This window comes from Lampetra planeri, chromosome 1 (assembly GCF_965212315.1).
Source record: "Lampetra planeri chromosome 1, kcLamPlan1.2.h2, whole genome shotgun sequence".
Classification (NCBI taxonomy): domain Eukaryota; kingdom Metazoa; phylum Chordata; class Hyperoartia; order Petromyzontiformes; family Petromyzontidae; genus Lampetra; species Lampetra planeri.
Window position 1 is genome coordinate 38916270 of NC_136107.1, and position 19016 is coordinate 38935285.

At 53.1% G+C, this 19016-nt stretch overlaps 1 protein-coding gene across 1 annotated transcript in view; it reads left to right on the forward strand.

Moving 5' to 3' along the window:
- The window catches only part of TXNDC11 (thioredoxin domain containing 11), a 44722-nt gene extending 25752 nt beyond the window's left edge, over positions 1-18970 (forward strand). The window contains exons 10-13 of the mRNA XM_078600551.1: positions 4291-4403; positions 7382-7462; positions 15513-15681; positions 18008-18970. Coding sequence (XP_078456677.1) covers positions 4291-4403; positions 7382-7462; positions 15513-15681; positions 18008-18763 — 1119 coding nt within the window. The 3' untranslated portion in view covers positions 18764-18970. The remainder of the gene's footprint in view (positions 1-4290; positions 4404-7381; positions 7463-15512; positions 15682-18007) is intronic.
- Positions 18971-19016: the final 46 nt, after the last annotated feature.

Consider the following 19016-nt stretch of genomic DNA (forward strand, 5'->3'; position numbering starts at 1 on the left):
GGGTGCCACGAATCCGCGAGGCCGGCGAGAGGCCATGGGGGGTCAGCAGGTAACGGACGCTCTGATTCGTCGCTTAAAACCAATTCTTACGCTAGCTATGTGCGTATCGAGTTGTACGCACAGTAACACGTATTTTTTATGAAAACATCTTTAATTTTTTTTTATTCGTAACGCGTTGCGTGTAATTGGGTTCGTGTGACCTCTCCAGCCAAGAGAAGGCGGCTGCATCCACTGCGTTGAAAACAACTGATTCTCGAATCGAACCGTGACCCTGAATTGTAACTATTTGTCAAATCGCGAGCCAGAGAATCGTCACCTGCAGGGGTGCATTAGCCAATGAGACTCTTTTAGTGACCGGGGTTGGACTGGGTGGCGCAGAGGGTTGTTGCTGTGTCGGAGCACGTGGTCCAGCGCTCCTAGTTTAACTGGATTCTCCAGTGTGGTGATTTCATGGCCCTCAGCCAGTTGCCCATTAAATAACTGCATAAAAGATATGATGGAAAATTTAGTTTGCCAACCTAATCGTTCTTCTGTAGCCGCGAGGACAAAAACACGTCGGATGTTTGCCGTGCGGTGAGCTCTGTGGCGGCGGCAGCGGCGTGTGGGTACGAGTCATGTGACTTCATCTTCCAGAGACCGCTGTGTGAACACAGGATGGTGCACTGCTAGCTGCGAGAGTTTAATGCGGAAAGCTCCCTGGTCTTCTGACGTGACACTGACGGCACAATTCGAGTAGAATTTGTGAAATTTCTGAATTACAAAATCAAACATTGTCAAATATTCCACATTTAAACACTCGGCCCTTGAAGTAGCATCGGGCTGCATTGTTGACAATAAACCACGAGCGTGTTTCCCCTGGCGAGCGTCGGTGACGTCATTTTTGGATAAATGTTTCCCTCGGGCTTGTGTGCCGCAGTGCCACGATCGTGCAGATAGCCGGAGTGCCGGAGGTAGCCAGAGTCCCTGGAGCCGTGCTTGTGTGCCGTGTGCGGTGCCGTTGGGTTTTACTGTAATGAGTAAGGATAGCTAAATCTAAATTGGGTTCCCGACAAACGACCATTCGATTCGTCATGATACAGGTTCACAGTTTGGTTCAAACAATCAATCTTTTTATATTGTTCTCTATAGTAGTGAATTGTTGTGGCTCCAGTTGCTGCGGAGGTCACGTGAACCTTGCTTGGAGGCGTCACCTGAACCCTCGGTTCGGTCGTGACGAGCGGTTCAGGTAATTGAGGATCTCAAGTTACGGCAGCAGGCGAACACCGTGTTTCCAAACCGCTGCGTTGACCCATGCCTGACCCCAAGCAAATTGGACGTGCCGCACATTATTTGTGAGCAAAATAGCTCGCCTGTTACCCGTGTCTATCTGGACCGGGGGAACAGCGGATCGTTAATCTGCACAGATTCTGACCTGACTCTGGACGAGGGCTCTCAGCGGTCTAATCCCACGGCAGTTATTTTAAGTTATGTAACCATGTAAGCGTGGCATTTGGCCACTAACACGTTCTCCCGTTCAATTTGCGCAGCACGCGGTCGGAATATTAAACTCTGTAAGTGATCCACTTGGATAGGAAACGCTGTTTTCCAAAACCTGAATGAAGAATTTCGTAAAGCAAAAATAAACATAGCAGCTGTGGATGGCAGTGGCTGATCATGCTGCTGCCAAGCCAAGCCGGGTGATTGAGGCGACGCCGCATCCGTTGTGGATCCAGTCTGACGTGAGATGAACGGCTTATTTTTTAGCAGAAAAAAAAATACTTTTGTCCAAAACAAAATGTAATTTTCTCCCATAATTTGTATTATCATTTCCATGACTGTCAAGACACACAGACAGACGTGCACAGACAGAACAACAGCCGCCATTCGCCACCTAAGTGGCGGTCACATCACCAGCGCGCCTGTGCCAGGCCAGGTGCACTTTGAGGCCACGTGAGGTCTGTCGAAGGTTCGCTGACAGGAGGTCACGGGACAGACCCAGGTGCCATGAATTGTTCTTGTACTGTTTGTTGTTGTAACCTTCCTACCCGCCCCTACTGGACATCTCTGAACAAGAGCTTTTAGAGCTCATCGGATTCCTCCATTAGAAATACATTTTCTGATTCTGATGATGATTCTGACTGAGATGACTGGCAGATGCACCAGCTTTGCCCCCTACTGTGCCAACTTTTGCTGCATTGTAGCCTCTTGGCGATCTTCTGGTTCTTATGAGCGTCGCTCCTCTGACCCCCGTTTTTGTTGCAGGGTGACTGCCACCAACTGCCCAGTAGCGTCCTTCATGAGCCCTCCTCCATAGAGGCCGACCTTGACACAGCTGGTACCATTCTTGGGCAAGTCCACTCAGTTCCACATCCTGCTGTACCGCATCAGACCATCTCTTTTCTAGCAGCTGTCATGCCCGTTTTAGCCCCCTCTATCTGCCAAACAGAAGCTGCTTGAGCATGCGCTGGCTAGGCATGCGGGCTACATAACTCAGCCAACGCAGCCTTGCCTGCTGGAAGATCTTGCCGATGGGAATGTGTACAGATCTTTCAAGGATTTGTGAACTCTTTACACAATCCAGCCTGGTTAGGCAGGCCAGCCTGAATGTTTCTAACCGGTGCAGATGTTCCATTAGAGGGGTCCACGTTTCACAAGCATAGATAAGGGAGGGCATAACTGTGGCCGAGGAAGACCCGCCGCTTTGCGTAGAGTGACAGACCAGGTAGTTTCCACACAGTTACGCAGCTGATGAAAATATGACGCCGTCTGACCTGGCGACCCGAGTTCGATTCCCGCTCACGGCCAACACCAGTGACGATTATCTGAACCGGTCTTGGGCCTCCCCTAGGTTGAATAGGCCTCAAATGAGTACCTGGTGCGGTGTGTAAATATCGCCACTGGGGAGACAAAGGCGGGCCGGGCTTGGTGCTGGCCACCCCACCCCCCTTGTGTGCCATGCTGGCCTTCATAGGTGCTTGCTAAAAGAACTTGCCCCCAGAGTCTGTTACAGGCTATACGGGGGATCTTTTTCGTCTTTGCATGTTTGTGCCGTTCTTGTGTAGTGCTGCCTACGTGACTGGACACGCGTCTATTACTTGACTCGTACCGTCGGTATCGAGTCGTATCGATGCCAGGCTCGGAATGTGCTGGATGTTCATCCTGGGCAGAAAGGGACACCTGATTCTACATGATACCTTTGACCTGGGTCACTTTTTTGCTGAACGCTAATGCACTTTCTCGTGCCGCCATGAAGCTGTAACCATTTTACATGGAGCGTGTCCTCTGCACTGGCACGCCTATGCACATTGCAGCCGTGGTGTCGGCGCTGTTCCGCACAGCAACTGGGGGGCTCCCCTTAGACTTTGGGTGGCACGGTTCCAAGACTGGTGAATGGCAGTCTTATTGTTAACAAATAATTTCGCATTAGAAAGGGCCAATTTGATTAATTTTTTGTTGGTGCACGATGATAATATGTCGGTAACGGTGTTTTTGACAACAACATCTGAGCAGGAAATCCCAGCATGCTTTGCAAAATAACTTTTATAACAAAGAAGATAATCATCTTTTGCATTTATATGGCGCTTAAAGTCCTCAACAACTCCAAAGCGCCTTGCGTCCCATCTCAAGCATTCGAAGAGCACCCTCGGTGGCAGCTGTCCCCGTGCAGCGCAAGCTTGACTTGCCACCAAGCCCGCAAGCGGGCATTCGTCTGCAGGAAGTTAGCGGAGGCATGTTTACATCGCTCGCCGCTGGGCCCGGGGTCTTGAGAGCAGCAGCCCAGCACGAGCGCGGAGCTGGTGGGGAGTGCCCCATGGTGTTGCGCCGCCCCATCCTCACGGGGCGATGTTAACTACCTCACCTGGTACGCATGAGGTCGAGGCTTCGATCCCGACACTGACGCTGATATATTTGGAGTTTGCGTGTCTGTCTCTCTCTCATATGGATTTGTCTCCAGGACCTCCGGTTTTTCCCTTCAGATTTATAATCAACGTGCGTTTAGAGTATTTGGCTGCTATAAATGTCCACGTGATTAACCACTTCTCTGAGCTATCATTTGTGGTCAGGTCTCTTCTGAAAAAGAGACGTATAGCTGAGTGGGCCTTACCTGGTAAAATAAAAAGTTTTTTTTTTAACAATGGAATCGCGACCCCTGTGACCCCTGTGAGCTGAGTCTGGGGGATTCAGGGGGGGGGGAGTTTGTTCTTCTGCTGCTGACTATTGGCCACGGTCTCCATCTGCAACACGGCCTGACTCCTCCGTCCGCCCCGCGTGTTGCGTTGCGTGTGCCCCCCCCGTGCCCCCCCCCCGCAGGATGTGCTGCTGCTGTACTACACCACGTGGTGCGGCCTCTGCTCCACGCTGAGCCACCGCTACCTGCAGCTGGCGTCACAGCTGCGGCACAACGGGCACCTGCGCATCGCCCGGTGAGCGGGCACGCACACAGCGCCATCGGCGTCCCTCTCCCGACGCCACGGTTGGCTACGTACGGCACGAAAGAAGTTCTACGTACTCATGTACAGTTCGTTCTCCTATAACGCTGGTAGTTGCGTTCCTGAACAACACCTCGTCGTGGAAAAATCGCGTTGTCATAAATATTATGTTTTTCTGGGGTTAGAGCAACAGTCCGCGATGACACGTGATATGTGTCGGTAGGCCGAATAAAGACCGAGGCGCGTGGGTAGCATCTAGAAGCATCCAGCAGCATCCCGACGCCTTGCGTGATGCTACGCCGAGGCAGCCGTACGGCCGCTTATTCCTACTCGCGCGACGTAGTTCCGTTCACTCGATCGTGTTCTACCTAGTTCGCATTCGCGTTGTAAAAAAACATGTTGCCTAATACATTCATAGCGTTACATTCAATTAGCTTTATAAACACAACACGCGGCGTTTTAGGGGAACAGGCTTCACATACATCTGTGTCCCGCTTTGCTCGCTACTGCCTCCACTTGCGCAGTGTCGAGCCAGGTATCTCAGTGGGCCCTTACCTGGTGAAATAAATAAATAGTTGTTTTCGTTTTAGTTTAGGTGTGCACACAAGAAAGGCGTCTCGAGCAGTATTTAGCTCTCCAGCTGCGCTCATTCCGTACCGCATTGTTTTTGAACATCGTACTCTGTCTGCAATCCTTTCTTGACCGAGCAATTATCTCAAACGCCCCGCGGCTCTGCCGCCTGCAGTCGTGCTGCATGGGAGGTGCGGTGTAAATAATAAATGATGATGGCATTGACGACGACGACGATGATGAACGGAGCATGATGTTGGGCGCCGGCCGGCAGTGAGGTCCTTTCACGGACAATTAAACTCTTTTTTTTATTAAACCCCAGGCGTGTCTCGCTTAACGAGCGTTAGTTTTATTCCCTATACAACGAGCAATTTGAATTTAGCCCAATTTGTTAGCAAAAAAACAGCAAATTTTCGCGGAACGAGCGGGGGGACCGATCGATCAAATCTGTCCCGGGGCGCACCAGCGGGCCCGCAGCTGTTTGTTTACCAGCTGTGCTGCGCTGGGAAAGCGCCGTGTGATTGGGGGGGGGGGTTGTGGGGAGGGCACTGTGCAATGGGTGGGCGACGGGAGGGGTGGGGTGAGCGGTGGTACAGCGGTTAGCGCACAGCGCTACGGACCCGGCGGCCCGAGTTCGATTCCCTCTCACGGCGGCCAACACTGGTGACGATTATCTGAACCGGTCCTTGGCCTCTGCTGGGAAGACTCGGACTCAAATGAGTACCTGGTGTGGCGTGTAAACATCGCCACTGGGGAGACAAAGGTGGTGCTGGCCACCCACCCCTCGTGTACTGTACCGGCCGCCTTCATAGGTGCTCGCTAACAGCACTTGGCCCAACAGTCTGTTAAGGCTGTTGTCTTTGGGGGGGGGGGTTATGTGTGCATGCTCCGAGAGAGAGCGAGAGAGGACTGTGTGATTGAGTGGAGTGAGTGAGTGAGTGATTTCAACTATGTGGTTATAATAAGGTGATATCATAGGTTGTGGGTTGGGGGGGGTCTTGCACTATGGTTCGTCATGTATGGTAAGCGTTAAATGTTGATGGCTTATTACTTAATTTTCAAATGATACGGTAAATTTAATTTGTCATGTTCCAATTTTGGGGCTCAAACGTAGCTGAGCTTTTAATGTGCGAGCGAGTCGATGGCAACACGACGCTCGCTTACCATGGAACGTTTCTCTCACGTGACGTTATTTTTAAAAAATATCATTTTTATTTAAAACAATTATTATTACTACTACGCTTGTTTACCCAAGAAAGTCTCAGTCTCAAGACTCTTTAGTCACGAGGGTCCTGCCATGTTTGTAGCAGTAGGGGGCGATGTTGCTGCTGCAGTGTGTCATGCCATTTGACTACTAATTTGCAAGTAATATTTCAGCTGCTTGGGTCTTTTCGGTAAAGTCACGTAGAAGGGAAATAATAAAATAATTGCTTTATTTCTATTATTTCCCTTCTACGTGACTTTACCGAAAGAACCAAGAATATGAATCCCCTGCAGTCACGAAAGCTTTAAATCGAAATTTAATATTTCAGCATTAAACTAAAACTATAAACTATTTTCTATTTTACCAGGTTAGGTGCTTTTTCAGAAGCGACCTGGGGCTATCACTAATGATAGCTCAACGAAGTGGCTCGTCACCACGTGGTAACGTGTAGCAGCAGCCAAATACTCTTAAACGCACGTTTCTAGATGTGTACGGAGGTGACCAGAGAACCTGGAGGGACCCCCATGCAGAACAAGGGTACGTGGTCAGGGGTCAAGGGTCAGGAGTCGGGGGTCAGAAACTCCGTACATTAAGGCGTCAGAGTCAGGAATGCATACCGTGTCAACCCACACGGTTTGACCCTGTATTCTTGTACAGGGAAATTGAGTTTTCAGGACCATACGGCGTACAGCCGTTTCAATACGGGCAACAACAAAAAAAGTGTCTTTGTTTGTGTCTCTCCCTTGTAATGGGACTTTGTAGAATGAACGTTGAGCTTTATAAGGGCACGGGGTGACCAATAAGGTCTGAATTGGTCTGTAATAAGGTAGGCACTGATAAGGGGTTGACAGGTATCGGAATCCAACCCATGCTCTTCTTGCTGCGAGGCCGGAGCAGCACCGCTGCCACCGTGCCGCCCTCGACGCAGGGCGAGTGGCCGCGACGTGGCGGAGATATTGGGGATTTCCGCGCATTGTGCCTTGGTGTTTTTCGCGTGCGTAGTGGCGTTGCGTTTGTGGTCGTGGCGGCGTTGTTGTTTGAAGTTGTTGTAGTTGATTATGTTCATAATGATGTTGTTGTTGTTGTGCTGCTGTCTGGCGTTGGCGTTGCGCTATGCCGGTGCCACGATACCACGGCGCTGTCCCCATGCCGCGTTGTTGTGCTGTCGAGTTGTGACGTCGCTGCTTTTGTTTTGCAGAATCAACGGTGACACCAACGACCTGCCCTGGGAGTTTGTGGTGGAGCGGTATCCGACACTGCTGCTCTTCCCCGCACACAGGTACTCGCCTACCCCTACACGTACCACACACACGGACACTCGCCTACCCCTACACGTACCACACACACGGACACACGCCTACCCCTACACGTACCACACACACGGACACTCGCCTACCCCTACACGTACCACACACATACACTCTCCTACCCCTACACGTACCGCACACAGGTACTCGCCTACCCCTACACGTACCTCACACACGGACACACGCCTACCCCTACACGTACCACACACAGGTACTCGCCTACCCTTACACGTACCACACACACGGACACACGCCTACCCCTACACGTACCGCACACAGGTACTCGCCTACCCCTACACGTACCGCACACAGGTACTCGCCTACCCCTACACGTACCACACACACGGACACACGCCTACCCCTACACGTACCACACACACGGACACTCGCCTACCCCTACACGTACCACACACATACACTCTCCTACCCCTACACGTACCGCACACACGGACACTCGCCTACCCCTACACGTACCTCACACACGGACACACGCCTACCCCTACACGTACCGCACACACGGACACTCGCCTACCCCTACACGTACCGCACACACGGATACTTGCCTACCCTTACACGTACCACACACACGGACACTCTCCTACCCCTACACGTACCGCACACAGATACAGGGCAAGGCTGAACATCTCATGGTGATGCGTTACGCTATACGCAGACCAACAACGCACATCGTGTTGCAGCGCGTGGCCTGACCCCGTAGGCCTGACCCCGTAGGCCTGACCCCGTAGGCCTGACCCCGTACACCGTAACAAAGAAAGTAGGAAAGTTAAACCCCTTGCATTGAGATGGTGACTCGGCCCAGGAATGCACTCCCTGGTGGATGGTGCCTTGTGCTCATGTGAACAAATCTTCCCACAATACTATCGTTTATATAAAATATTTAGGAGTAATACGTTTTGATGATTGAACGGGGTTTGTTTATTATTCAATATGTATGTATGTTGAACTTCTTTTGCACCGTACGTAGCCCACCGTGCTAATCGGAGGTGCGGAGGAAGGACAACAAACTAAACACAAAAAACTGCTCTCAGAAATGAGTTTGCAATCGAGATTTAAAAGCGCATAGCTCCAGTGGCTTAGTAGTGTCGGAAGGATGAGCTTTCCAGACGGCTGCAGAAGTGCATCTGCAAGCGCGCGATGCGGTGACCGTCTTTAGTTCATGGGCAGCCAAAATAGATACTTGTGTATTGGGTAACTATTCGTATGAATATAAAAATCTGGTCATCAGGACACATTCTGACGATGTAAGCAAGTGCAGTCTCAAACTCTTATCGTCCACGCTGTCTCTCTACCGGGGACTCTATTCACGTGCTATGAAGAAGGGCCGTTGCCAGAAATGTCGCCGATATATGTCCTTTTAAGGTCACGTGCGCCGTGCGATTGACGATTGTGCCGAGTGGGTTGTCAAACGGGAGGGAGGGGCAGCCGCAGGCGGAGGAGACGCCTCCCGTGTGGGGGCCCCCTGGCCCTTTTGTCCGGGGCCGTCCCACGGGAAGTGTGAGGCCTCGCTCACGAGAGGAGAGACTCCGCACTCGGGTGCCGCGGTGACGGAATACGGTGTCCACGTCGTAGATTTTACGAGCGTGACACCGTTTATATAAAATATATATATACCGCTTGTTGATATCACGATATGCCGAACCTTAACCTTTCAAACAACAGGTTAATGGAACATAATGGCAGCCTTTTCGTCTACTCTCACGGAGTAGAATGGAAGGTGTCGATATTTTGCTTCTTACGGAAATATTGGTGTTTACAGAGAGAGCCTTGAATATATTAGAAGAGGATGTGTGGATTCTGGGTGCTATCGGATGATGGACTGGCTTAGATACAATGAGTCATCTACGGTAGAAGTGGTTTTTTTTCTTCCATAAGTTCATATGCAGATTTTCTCCCTGTAGCGTTTTAATCGGGTTTCCCCCGAAACAAAAAGGCGTTTGAGTTGTGGTGTGAGAGTGCCCTGAATGTGTAATCTAACCCATTGTGGTGCACTCGTCTGTGAATGTGAATAGGCCTTTTGAAAACAAGAGGCTCGGAGAGCAGTTGCTGCATTCCTGCATGTGTTAACGGGGCCACGTGGAATGCCAGTTGCTGTTTTGGGAAACTGTTATTATGCCAAACGTGTAGAGACACACGCACACACGGTAACACCACGCGGGTCATCAAGCCGTACTTACCCCAGACCACCACCCACCCACCCACGTGGCCCACAGCCTCCACCTCCGTGAGGCCTGTGGCGTGGACAAGACGGTGGCTACAAATCCGGGCCACCCGAGTTCGATTCCCACTCACTCCCCCAACACTCGGTGACGATTATCTGAACTGGTGCTGGGCTTCCCCTAGGTCGACTCTGCCTCAAATGAGTACCTGGTGCGGTGTGTAAACATCGCCACTGGGGAGACAAAGGCGGCCGGGCGTGGTGCAGGCCACCACCCACCCCCTTGTGTGCCGTACCGGCCTTCATAGGTGCTCGCTAACAGCACTTGCCCCAAGAGTGTTACAGGCTATATGGGGGATCTTTGGGGGGGAGTTGTGTGTGCATGTTATCTGAACCGGTCCTCGGAGGAGGGAGAATGGGGCAGGATGTTGACCCAAGCAATCTTTTTTTATTTCAATCTCGTGAGAATGGGCCTGGAAAATATTTGTAGGGGGGCCTCTTAGGAATTGATTTCCTGTTGGTCATCTCTCATCAGTACGGATTTTCTTAACTTGATCAGAGTTCGAAATTATTTGCCTAAACAAAAATCGTTTGCATTTCTGCGCCCAGTTTTATTAGAAGCGTTGTGGCCTTGCTGACGGTTCAGAACCATTACGCGGTTGTCCGTCAATGCAGGCAGCGGCTGGGCGCTAATATCAGAGAGCACTTTGCTTCTAACTGCAAGGTCCGCTACAATCGACCTGTCCGTGTCTCGCCTACGCTCCGGCGTTTGCTTTCGTAAATCAACCTCGGCGATTTGCAAAACTTTACGTTGTCGGTACACTGCTGGATAACGGCCTCCCTGACCGGCGTGGTGCAGTGTTTAACTGCACCACGCCGGTCAGTGTGCTGCCTTTTTGTGCTTCCAGATGCGCTTCTGCGGCCGTCTGGAACGCTCTTCCTTCCGATATTAGGAAGCCACTGGAGCTGTGTGCTTTAAAATCATCATCTAGATTGAAAACTCATTTCTTGAGAACTGTTTTTTGTGTTTAGTTTGTTGTTCTTCCCCCGCACCTACGATTAGCGCGGTTGGCTACGTACGATGCGAAAGAAGTTGAACATGCGTACAAGGGGAGCCCTCAGAATCGGTTCAGATATCACTTGAGTTGCACACTGCTCTGACCTATCAGTCCGCTCTCTGTGGTTCGTGGCTTTGCGAGTTACGAGAACCCCCTGTGTAATATAATAACACTTAAGACAGTGTTGGGGAGTAATATGTTACAAGTAATGCACAACTGTAATCGGATTACCAATGGCAGACAACGGTAATCCTGTGTAATCCTATCGTAGCATCTAATCAAGTTACCGTCACTGGGAATGTATCGATTGATTTTTACGACTTGTATGATTTTTTTATCATAAAAAAATGGTTTCCAATAGTCGGTAGCGTAGACCGTTGAGAGGACCACAGCAGCCGGTCTGTGTTTTGGTCTAGAGTCCGCGACCGCCATGCCTGATTCTCCCGCAGATGTTTTCTCCCGAGTGCCAACCAGCAAAATCTCCCATTTTTGTGTCGTTGTTCTGTATTAAGCAGCATTTCGTATTGCGCAAACCAGCACGTGCACCGCTCGCGTGCAATCGTCGCGGTTACCGAGGCTCTCCGAATATAACTTTGACCTCACTGCGGTGGACAATTGTGTACCATCAGCATGTTGATGGGACTTGATGTCGCGCGATGAGGTGACATCGGCGATCAGAGAGAGGCCCGATTCCGAACCCACGCCGCCGCACAAGCTCCAACCAGGGAACGGTCAGACTGTCTGAGGTCAAATCAACCGAACATCAGTCAAGTTAACGTGAAGGCAGTCGTTGAAGGCAACGATGCAATTTGATGTTGTTAATTTAGAAATGTGAAATGTGGGACTACATTGCATCGCTTCTAAAACGTTCGGTTCTTGGGAATTGGAAACTCGAGTGTCCGCTAACGCCGCTGCTGCAGCTGCTGCTGCTTCTGCGAGCTGGTCCCTGCACTGTGAGCGCTTGCCAAGTATGTCACCGATCATCCAGCGCACGGACGCTAGGGGTTGGCGGATCGCGATGTCTGTGACGCTCCGAAAGCGACTGAACGGCGGTGGTGGCCAGGAGATGCGAGTGTGACAAACGGGCTTGTGAACCCATCTGTGCGGACCTTTTTAAGTATTTATCCCTTTGCAAGTCCAGATAGCTCATCAAAACAATGTTCCCGCAGCCACGCTTGGCTACGTACGGTGCAAAAGAAGTTCAACATACGTACAACCTTGCTCAATTCAACTCTTGTCCATCACAACCACTTTGATTGAAAACTACTTTTTATTTATTTAGAACTACTTTTTGTCTTTAGTTTATTGTCCTTCCCCCCCCCCCCCCATGATGCACCTTTTAAATAGCCACGGTTGGCGACTTACGGTGCGAAAAGTTCAGCAGGCGCAGCGACCGTGTTACAATAAAAACAAACCGCGCCGGTCAGAGGCTTGCGACAGCGTCTCCCCGCAGCCTCGTGGAGAGGGAGGCTTTTTGCCGGGACGCCGAGCCAGGCCGAGCCAGGCCGAGCCAGGCCGAGCCAGGCCGCTTTCCCAACGCTGGCCCCGGCGTTTGGGGTACGCAGCAAATTTGGTGGTTTCAGAAAAAAAAGTTTTAAGTGAAAAAACAACTGTGTGTATCTGTTGGCAATTATCTAATTTGCAGTGTGTGTGCTACGAATGATCACATGTCGTGAAATCAAAACGTTGTTTACCCGAGTGTGCCAGTGTTTTCAATCGGCAAATTAGCATTGCTCACAGACCCATACCAGTGTTTAATAACAAAGAATTATTGCGTTGATGCTAGGCCAATAGAAAGGAGACCCGTACACTGCAGGCAAATACAAAGATTCCCCGTATAGCCTCAACAGGCTGTAGGGGCAAGTGCTGTTAGCGAGCACCTATGAAGGCCGGCACGGCACACGAGGGGGTCGGTGGCCAGCACCACGCCCGACCGCCTTTGTCTTCCCAGTGGCTATGTTAACACATCTCACCAGATACTCAATTGCGGCTGAGTCGACCTCAGGGGAGGCCCAGGACCGGTTCAGATAATCGTTACCGGTGTTGGCCATGAGTGGGAATCCAACCCGGGTCGCCAGGTTCAAAGCGCAGTGCGCTAACCGCTACGCTCCCTTCCCCCTTGCAGACACACATCCAGGCGTATTCTTTAGTGAGACTTGTAATCTTATTCTGCAGAGAGCAGGGCATTTGTCATTCTCGCAGCTATCCAGAGGTCACCGAGTTGACGGTTACGCCTTGCTGCATTGTTGTCTCTTCATTGCGATTGCAGACCGAGCCCAAAACTGACGCTTGGTTGTTACTTAGTCCTGTGCATTCCATAGCTTTGCATCCAACTAGGACCCATGTTCTTAACAAGATCCTCGCCTTTAAACATCAGGCAACTCGCCCACATTCAGTTGAAGCAAGCCCGACTGCTGATGAGACACTGAATATCGAAACCGTTCCAGTGTTTGCTTATTTTGAACCACTGCTGCTGAAAAGAGGCACTCCCAGAAGGGATGTGTCTAGAACGCACGTATGATTAATCTGGCGAGACATACAGCAGTGAGGCATTGTCTGCTTATTTTGTGACTGATTTCGGGTTCAGTTGACCCAGGGGGGAGAGGCTCTGTGCACTATCGCACCACGCCACAACTTCCCACTCGCACTTCCTCGCTCGGGGTTTCACTCTCGGCGTTTGCCACAATCTCGAAATCACGGCGGTGCGTTGCCCACCTTGCTGTATACACAGCCACTCGCTCGCTCAACGTGGCCGCTCCGTCACAGTGCAGCGCTCTGGCACAGCGCAGCGAGTGTCCTTCCGTACGGAGCCAAACGCGGCAACCGAATCTCGGCCGCAAATCCCGCCGCCGCTGTAATCCGAGCGCGCTCCACTCTCATTGACGTCACGCGGCTCGCTCTCGGGATGATTGCAACGCGTCCCAGGGCCTCCTCCCGGATCGCGTCTCGCCCGCCGAGGAGCCGTGCGTCCCGTGCGAGTGAATCACGGTGCCCACCGCGCTCGCCCCGCCCGAGTGAAATGCGCACCGCGCAAACGACTCGCACGAGTGGCGTTTGCGCTGTCCTCTCTCGCTGAAGAAGGCTCCGGGGGGGGGGGGTTTCTTTGCAGCGTGGATTTTGGTTTTTGTTTCCGCCGAGCCGGGGATGGTAGACTGAAGACAGAAACATTCAGGAAAAGTGCATAGCTGCAGGACGCCACTGGAGCGATGATGTACTTTTATATCGTCTACATTGAAAACTCATTTCTTTAGAACTGCTTCATGTGTCTAGTTTGTTGCCCTTCCCCCGCACCTCCAATTCGCACGGTTGGCTCCTAACGGTCCGTAAGAAGTTCGATGTACATTGATACATACGTTGACGAAGCTTAACCATAGCGCTGCTGACGTGACAACCCTGGCGTTGTAAGAACGGTGCAACGTGTACGTATTTATTTAGAGACTTATTTTCTGCTTGGCGTGGTCTGCGATCTGGCACCAGCGAGTTACCGTTGCTCGGTGTGGCCACTTCCCGTAGACTTTGCTGAGTGTGGCTGCAAGTGTGCGATTTTAAGGGGCACGTGGACGCCAAATCTGTGATTGGACGCGAGACTGTCGTGGGATAGGTGCAGATGAAGTGAGTTGTGTGGCTAGGAGATGTTGACTACCTCGCCTGGTATACAGGAGGGCTTGGGCTTGGGTTTGATTTCGACCCTGACGCATGCTGTATATTCGGAGTTTGCGTGTCTCTCTCTCCCCGTTATAACGGCGTGCGTTCCACGCTATAACGGTGTGCGTTGTGCGAAAGTGTTCCCGAATGGAAGAGCCGCGTCATAGCAAACACGTGTTTTAGTGTGAACGCCACGCATGAAGCGGGGCCTTGTATCGTCACTTAGTTTGATATTCTCATCTTCAATTATTTTCGCCGCTGGTTTTGATCGTGCGTTCCAAACCGAATCACGGCGCCGCCGTATTCCAACGAGGTTCCAGCAGCACTCTTCTCCAGCAGTCGAAATTCCACGTCACCATGGCAGAGGCCGGTTTCTCCATGAGACAACGGATGTTGAATTTAATTGACCCTGAAGGAATGATGGGCACAATCAGCCCCTGGCCATGCACGTAGATGCAGAAGATATAAATCTGCATATCCGCGCACATGAACGTCTGCTCCCAAACATACTCGACACACACACACTCGTGACACGGACGTGAGTGTAAATCTTTACTTACGCCCACGTGTTTATTGTAGGGAAAACTAAATCGGATAAAAAGTGTTGAAAAGCTGTTGTTTAGTGGCTGGCAACACGTCAATCCACAGAACCCACAGCTAAACTCTCGCATAGCAGACTTCCCCTGCGGTCGACAGTGGCCCGGGGGAGTGGGGCACTGGGGGGGGGGGGGGGGCTGGGTGGGATGGTGGACTCCACGACTCTACGTGGCGGAGAGCTCGGGGTGGGGTGAAGCGTGGGCATCTCCTCGCGCAATTCGCCACCCGGCCCGGCCTGCCCCGCCAACCCCGCCCGTGCCCGCGCTTGTGATTACAGATAATTGGCAAAAGCTGTGGAGCAAAACGCGCGACGAGGGCAACACCACGCGAGTCGTCACGTGGAGCGCGTTAGCGGGCGCGCTTGTTTTCCATTCGCAGGTCACGGGGTGAGAGTGAACTCGGCTTTTCGGCGAACGTCCCCTCGGCGGCCGATCGAGAGCCGTTCCATCGCCGCCGCCACCGCCACCGCCTTACTCTCTGCCTTGCCCTTCCCCGTTTCCTCTTGCCCCGCTTCACGCCCCTCTCCCCGTGCCGTGGTCCCCACAGGAAGGACATGAGCGTGCGCTACCCGGACGAGGCGCCCTTCTCGCTGCCCGAGCTCGGCCGCTTCCTGGTGCGGCACGCGAGCGGGGCGGCGCGTGAGCGGCTCGCGGCCTCCACGTCCAGCGGGGAGCGGGAGGAGCAGCAGCAGGAGCAGCAGCAGCAGCAGCAGCAGGCGCAGCAGGCACGGCCGCCACACGCACGGCTCGCAGCTCTCACCACTCGCACCACAATCACTCGCACCGCACTCAGGCCGCACTCACTCGCACCACTCGCACCACTCTTATCACTCGTGTAGCACTCGCTCACTCGCACCACTCGCTCACTCCCACCACTCGGAGCACTCACTCACTCACACCACACTCACTCCCACCCCACCACTCACAGCACTCACTCACTCGCACAACACTCGCTCACTTGCTCCACACTCGCACTCGCTCGCTCATACCACTCACTCCCACCACTCAGAGCACTCGCTCACTCACTTGCACCACACCCGCACTCACTCGCTCACACAGCACTCGCCACTCACACTCTCGACAATGCTCGCAGCACTAGCTTGCAATACCACTCACTCTCTCACTCATGCACACTCGCTCTCATTCACTCGCTCTCATTCACTCGCTCTCATTCACACGCTCCCCCCCTCACACCCGGGGACGTAATCTAGCGGACCTCCCACATGGACGTCGGTCATAAGTTAGGATTCCTCAACATGGCAGCGTCTCAAACTCTGGTCCTCACTCCCCAGCACTTGGCGTGGCCTCCGCACATGTCGAATGGAATACCGATGACGCGCTGGACCCACGAGACATCGTGCACGCTCGGTGACTGATGAACACGAGAAGCAGCGCGGCGGGGGGCCAGGGCAGTGCGGCCAGGGCAGCTTCTCACAGCCTCGAGCGCCCTGTGGCCGGCGGCTGATGAATCGAGCGGGGGCTGGGTGTGGGTGGGGGGGGGGGCGTTCACAATGCGCCACTATTCTGAATGCCTCGCAGGCCATTCTTGTTCCATTGCGCGTGCGGCGATCAGCGCGGCCATTATCCCGTCGGTGCCCACGGCTCTTTTTGCGTGCGCATAAATCACCGCCCCGTTTCTCCTCGAGCTGTTTAGACTCGGCTCAAATTGCTCCGTTCGAAAACCGCAAACAGGAGGTGAGCAACTCACGGGGGAACCGAAGCTGCTCGACTTGGTGGCACGATAATTAATGTTTCATGATCTTCCGAGATCCCATCTCCCGTTTCATCTCTCTCTATCCGCCATGTCCTCTGACCAAGGGCTTATATCTACACCCCCAATGAACCTCCGCTCAATGGGAGGTTAATCCTTTTGCACTGTCCCCGTCATTTAAATTCAGGCTTTGGAATTCCTTCGTTTGTCTTTCCAGTGACTTGTTTTTTTTTACCGCATTGCCATTCTCAATGAGTTGCCACGATCCGGGATCATGATTCGATGTTGGCAATACAGTCTCTGTGGCCTTCTGCGGTGGTAGCAATGGATTTTAATCAGCCAGGTAAGTAAGCGTGACGGGTGAGAGCGAGCCGGTCGCGACGTCAAATTCCGGTTGGATATTAATTCAGCCCATCATCTCTCCTGGGTCAACAAAATAGGTACTGCTCTCTGTTGGAAAGTAAACAAAAAAACACTCAAACTAAACCATTTTTATTTCACCAGGTAAGGCCCACTGAGCTATGTACCTTTTTTTTCAGAAGCGACTTGGCTATCACAAATGATAGCTCAACGAAGTGGCTTGTCATGTTGAAGTTTATAGCAGCCAAATGCAAACGCACGTTCATTCTAAATGTGGAGGGAAAAACCGGAGGCCTCGGAGAAAAATCTAAACTACAACGAGGAGAGACACGCCAACTCAGAATATACAACGGGGGTTGGGATCGAACCCACGACCTCCTGTATACCAGGCGAGGTCGTTAACATCTCCTAGCCACAGTGGCGCCCCTCTCGCCATCGTGACAGTGATCGTCCTGTGGATGGACTCATCTCTGCCATAGGGGATGGGGAATTTCCAGCACTGGCTCAGGGCTGTAAACAGGACATCACTGGAGCAGGAAATCTCCGCTGAAATCCATTGGCACCTCTGCGGCAGCACCCGAAGCCTCCCAAACCGTGCGTGGCCCAGCCTCGCCGCTTTCCTGGACATTACCAAGCCCCAACCCCCCCCCCCAGCCACTTAAAAGGAAGACGCAATCCAAGATGCAGGGAGAGCCTTCGTCGTTTCTTGGGCTGCAGGTCGCCCCCGCATCATGGAACACACACACACAGGCCAGCGCGTTGCACCGGGCTGAGCGATCACTGCAGAACATGGGACAGCAACGCTTAGAATGGCAACCGCAGTGTTTGCTTCATTAATAAGGAGAATGGGGAGAGACGGGGGCACCCTGAGGTCCTTGCGAGGGCTGCGGCCTGCGACAGTCACGGAATCTGGCGACCGACCGTCTCCAACCGCGACTCTCCGTGTTGTCGCCCCCCCCCCCCCCCCGCAGGCCGAGCTGCACCAGCAGCAGCGCGAGGCCGGGCGCCTGCGCGAGTCGGCGCGGGCGCTCGCGGCCACCGAGTCCCGGCTGCGAGGCCGCGTGTCGGCGCTGCGGCGCGAGCGTGGCCGCCTGCGGCGCGACGTGCGCCACCTGGGCCGGGCGGCGCAGCGGCTGCGGCAACGCTGGGGGGGGCTGCGGGGCCACGGAGACCTCCGCGGAGACCTCCACAGAGGGGACGCGGCGCTGGCGTTCCAGAGCGCCGTGCGGGCCCTGTCGGCCGAGAACTCGGTCCTCAAGCTCTACATCGCCGCCCTGGAGAGGAAGGTGACCGCCCTCCTCGCTCGGCGGCAGCAGCAGCAGGAAGGCGATCGGCGGCCGAACAAACGGCAGCACTTTCACGAACATTACCAGCGGCATCAACGGCAGCTGCAGCAGCAGCAACGAAAAGAGCTGCAGAAACCCCAGCAGCAGGTGCCGCGTGGGCAGGATGAACATCGCAATCATTACGAACGGCCTTGGCAGGAAATTAAAGATCGGCGAGAAGATCGGCAGGAACACTGCCGCAGCCGACACGAGCAGCAGCCGCAGCAGCCGCAGCAGGAGGAGCAGCAGGAGGAGCAGGACGCTTGCGAGTCGCAGGACGGCGACCCCGGCGAGCGGCGTGGGTCTTTGCTCGGCTCTATGGACAGAGACACCGCCGGGCAGTGCGGCGCTGAGGATTTTGAGAGCGCGCAGAGAAGTGTCGAGCCACTGGACGGTGCTTGAATGTGTCAAGGGGTTCGGAGTGCACGCGCGAGGTCGGGGAATAATTGCTCCTCCGTGGCGGCAGCAGGAAGTCTGTAATTAGCAAACAGGTTTGGCGTCTGTTCATTGCCGTAATGAAGTAACGATCATTTACAGAAAGGGGCCCTATTGAGTCGATGGGGCCGAATGCTAATTTATGTGGCCGATTAAACGGATGCCTTAACTGTTTATTTATATATTTTCTTGAAAGTCCTCAGTTTTATGAGCAAATGAC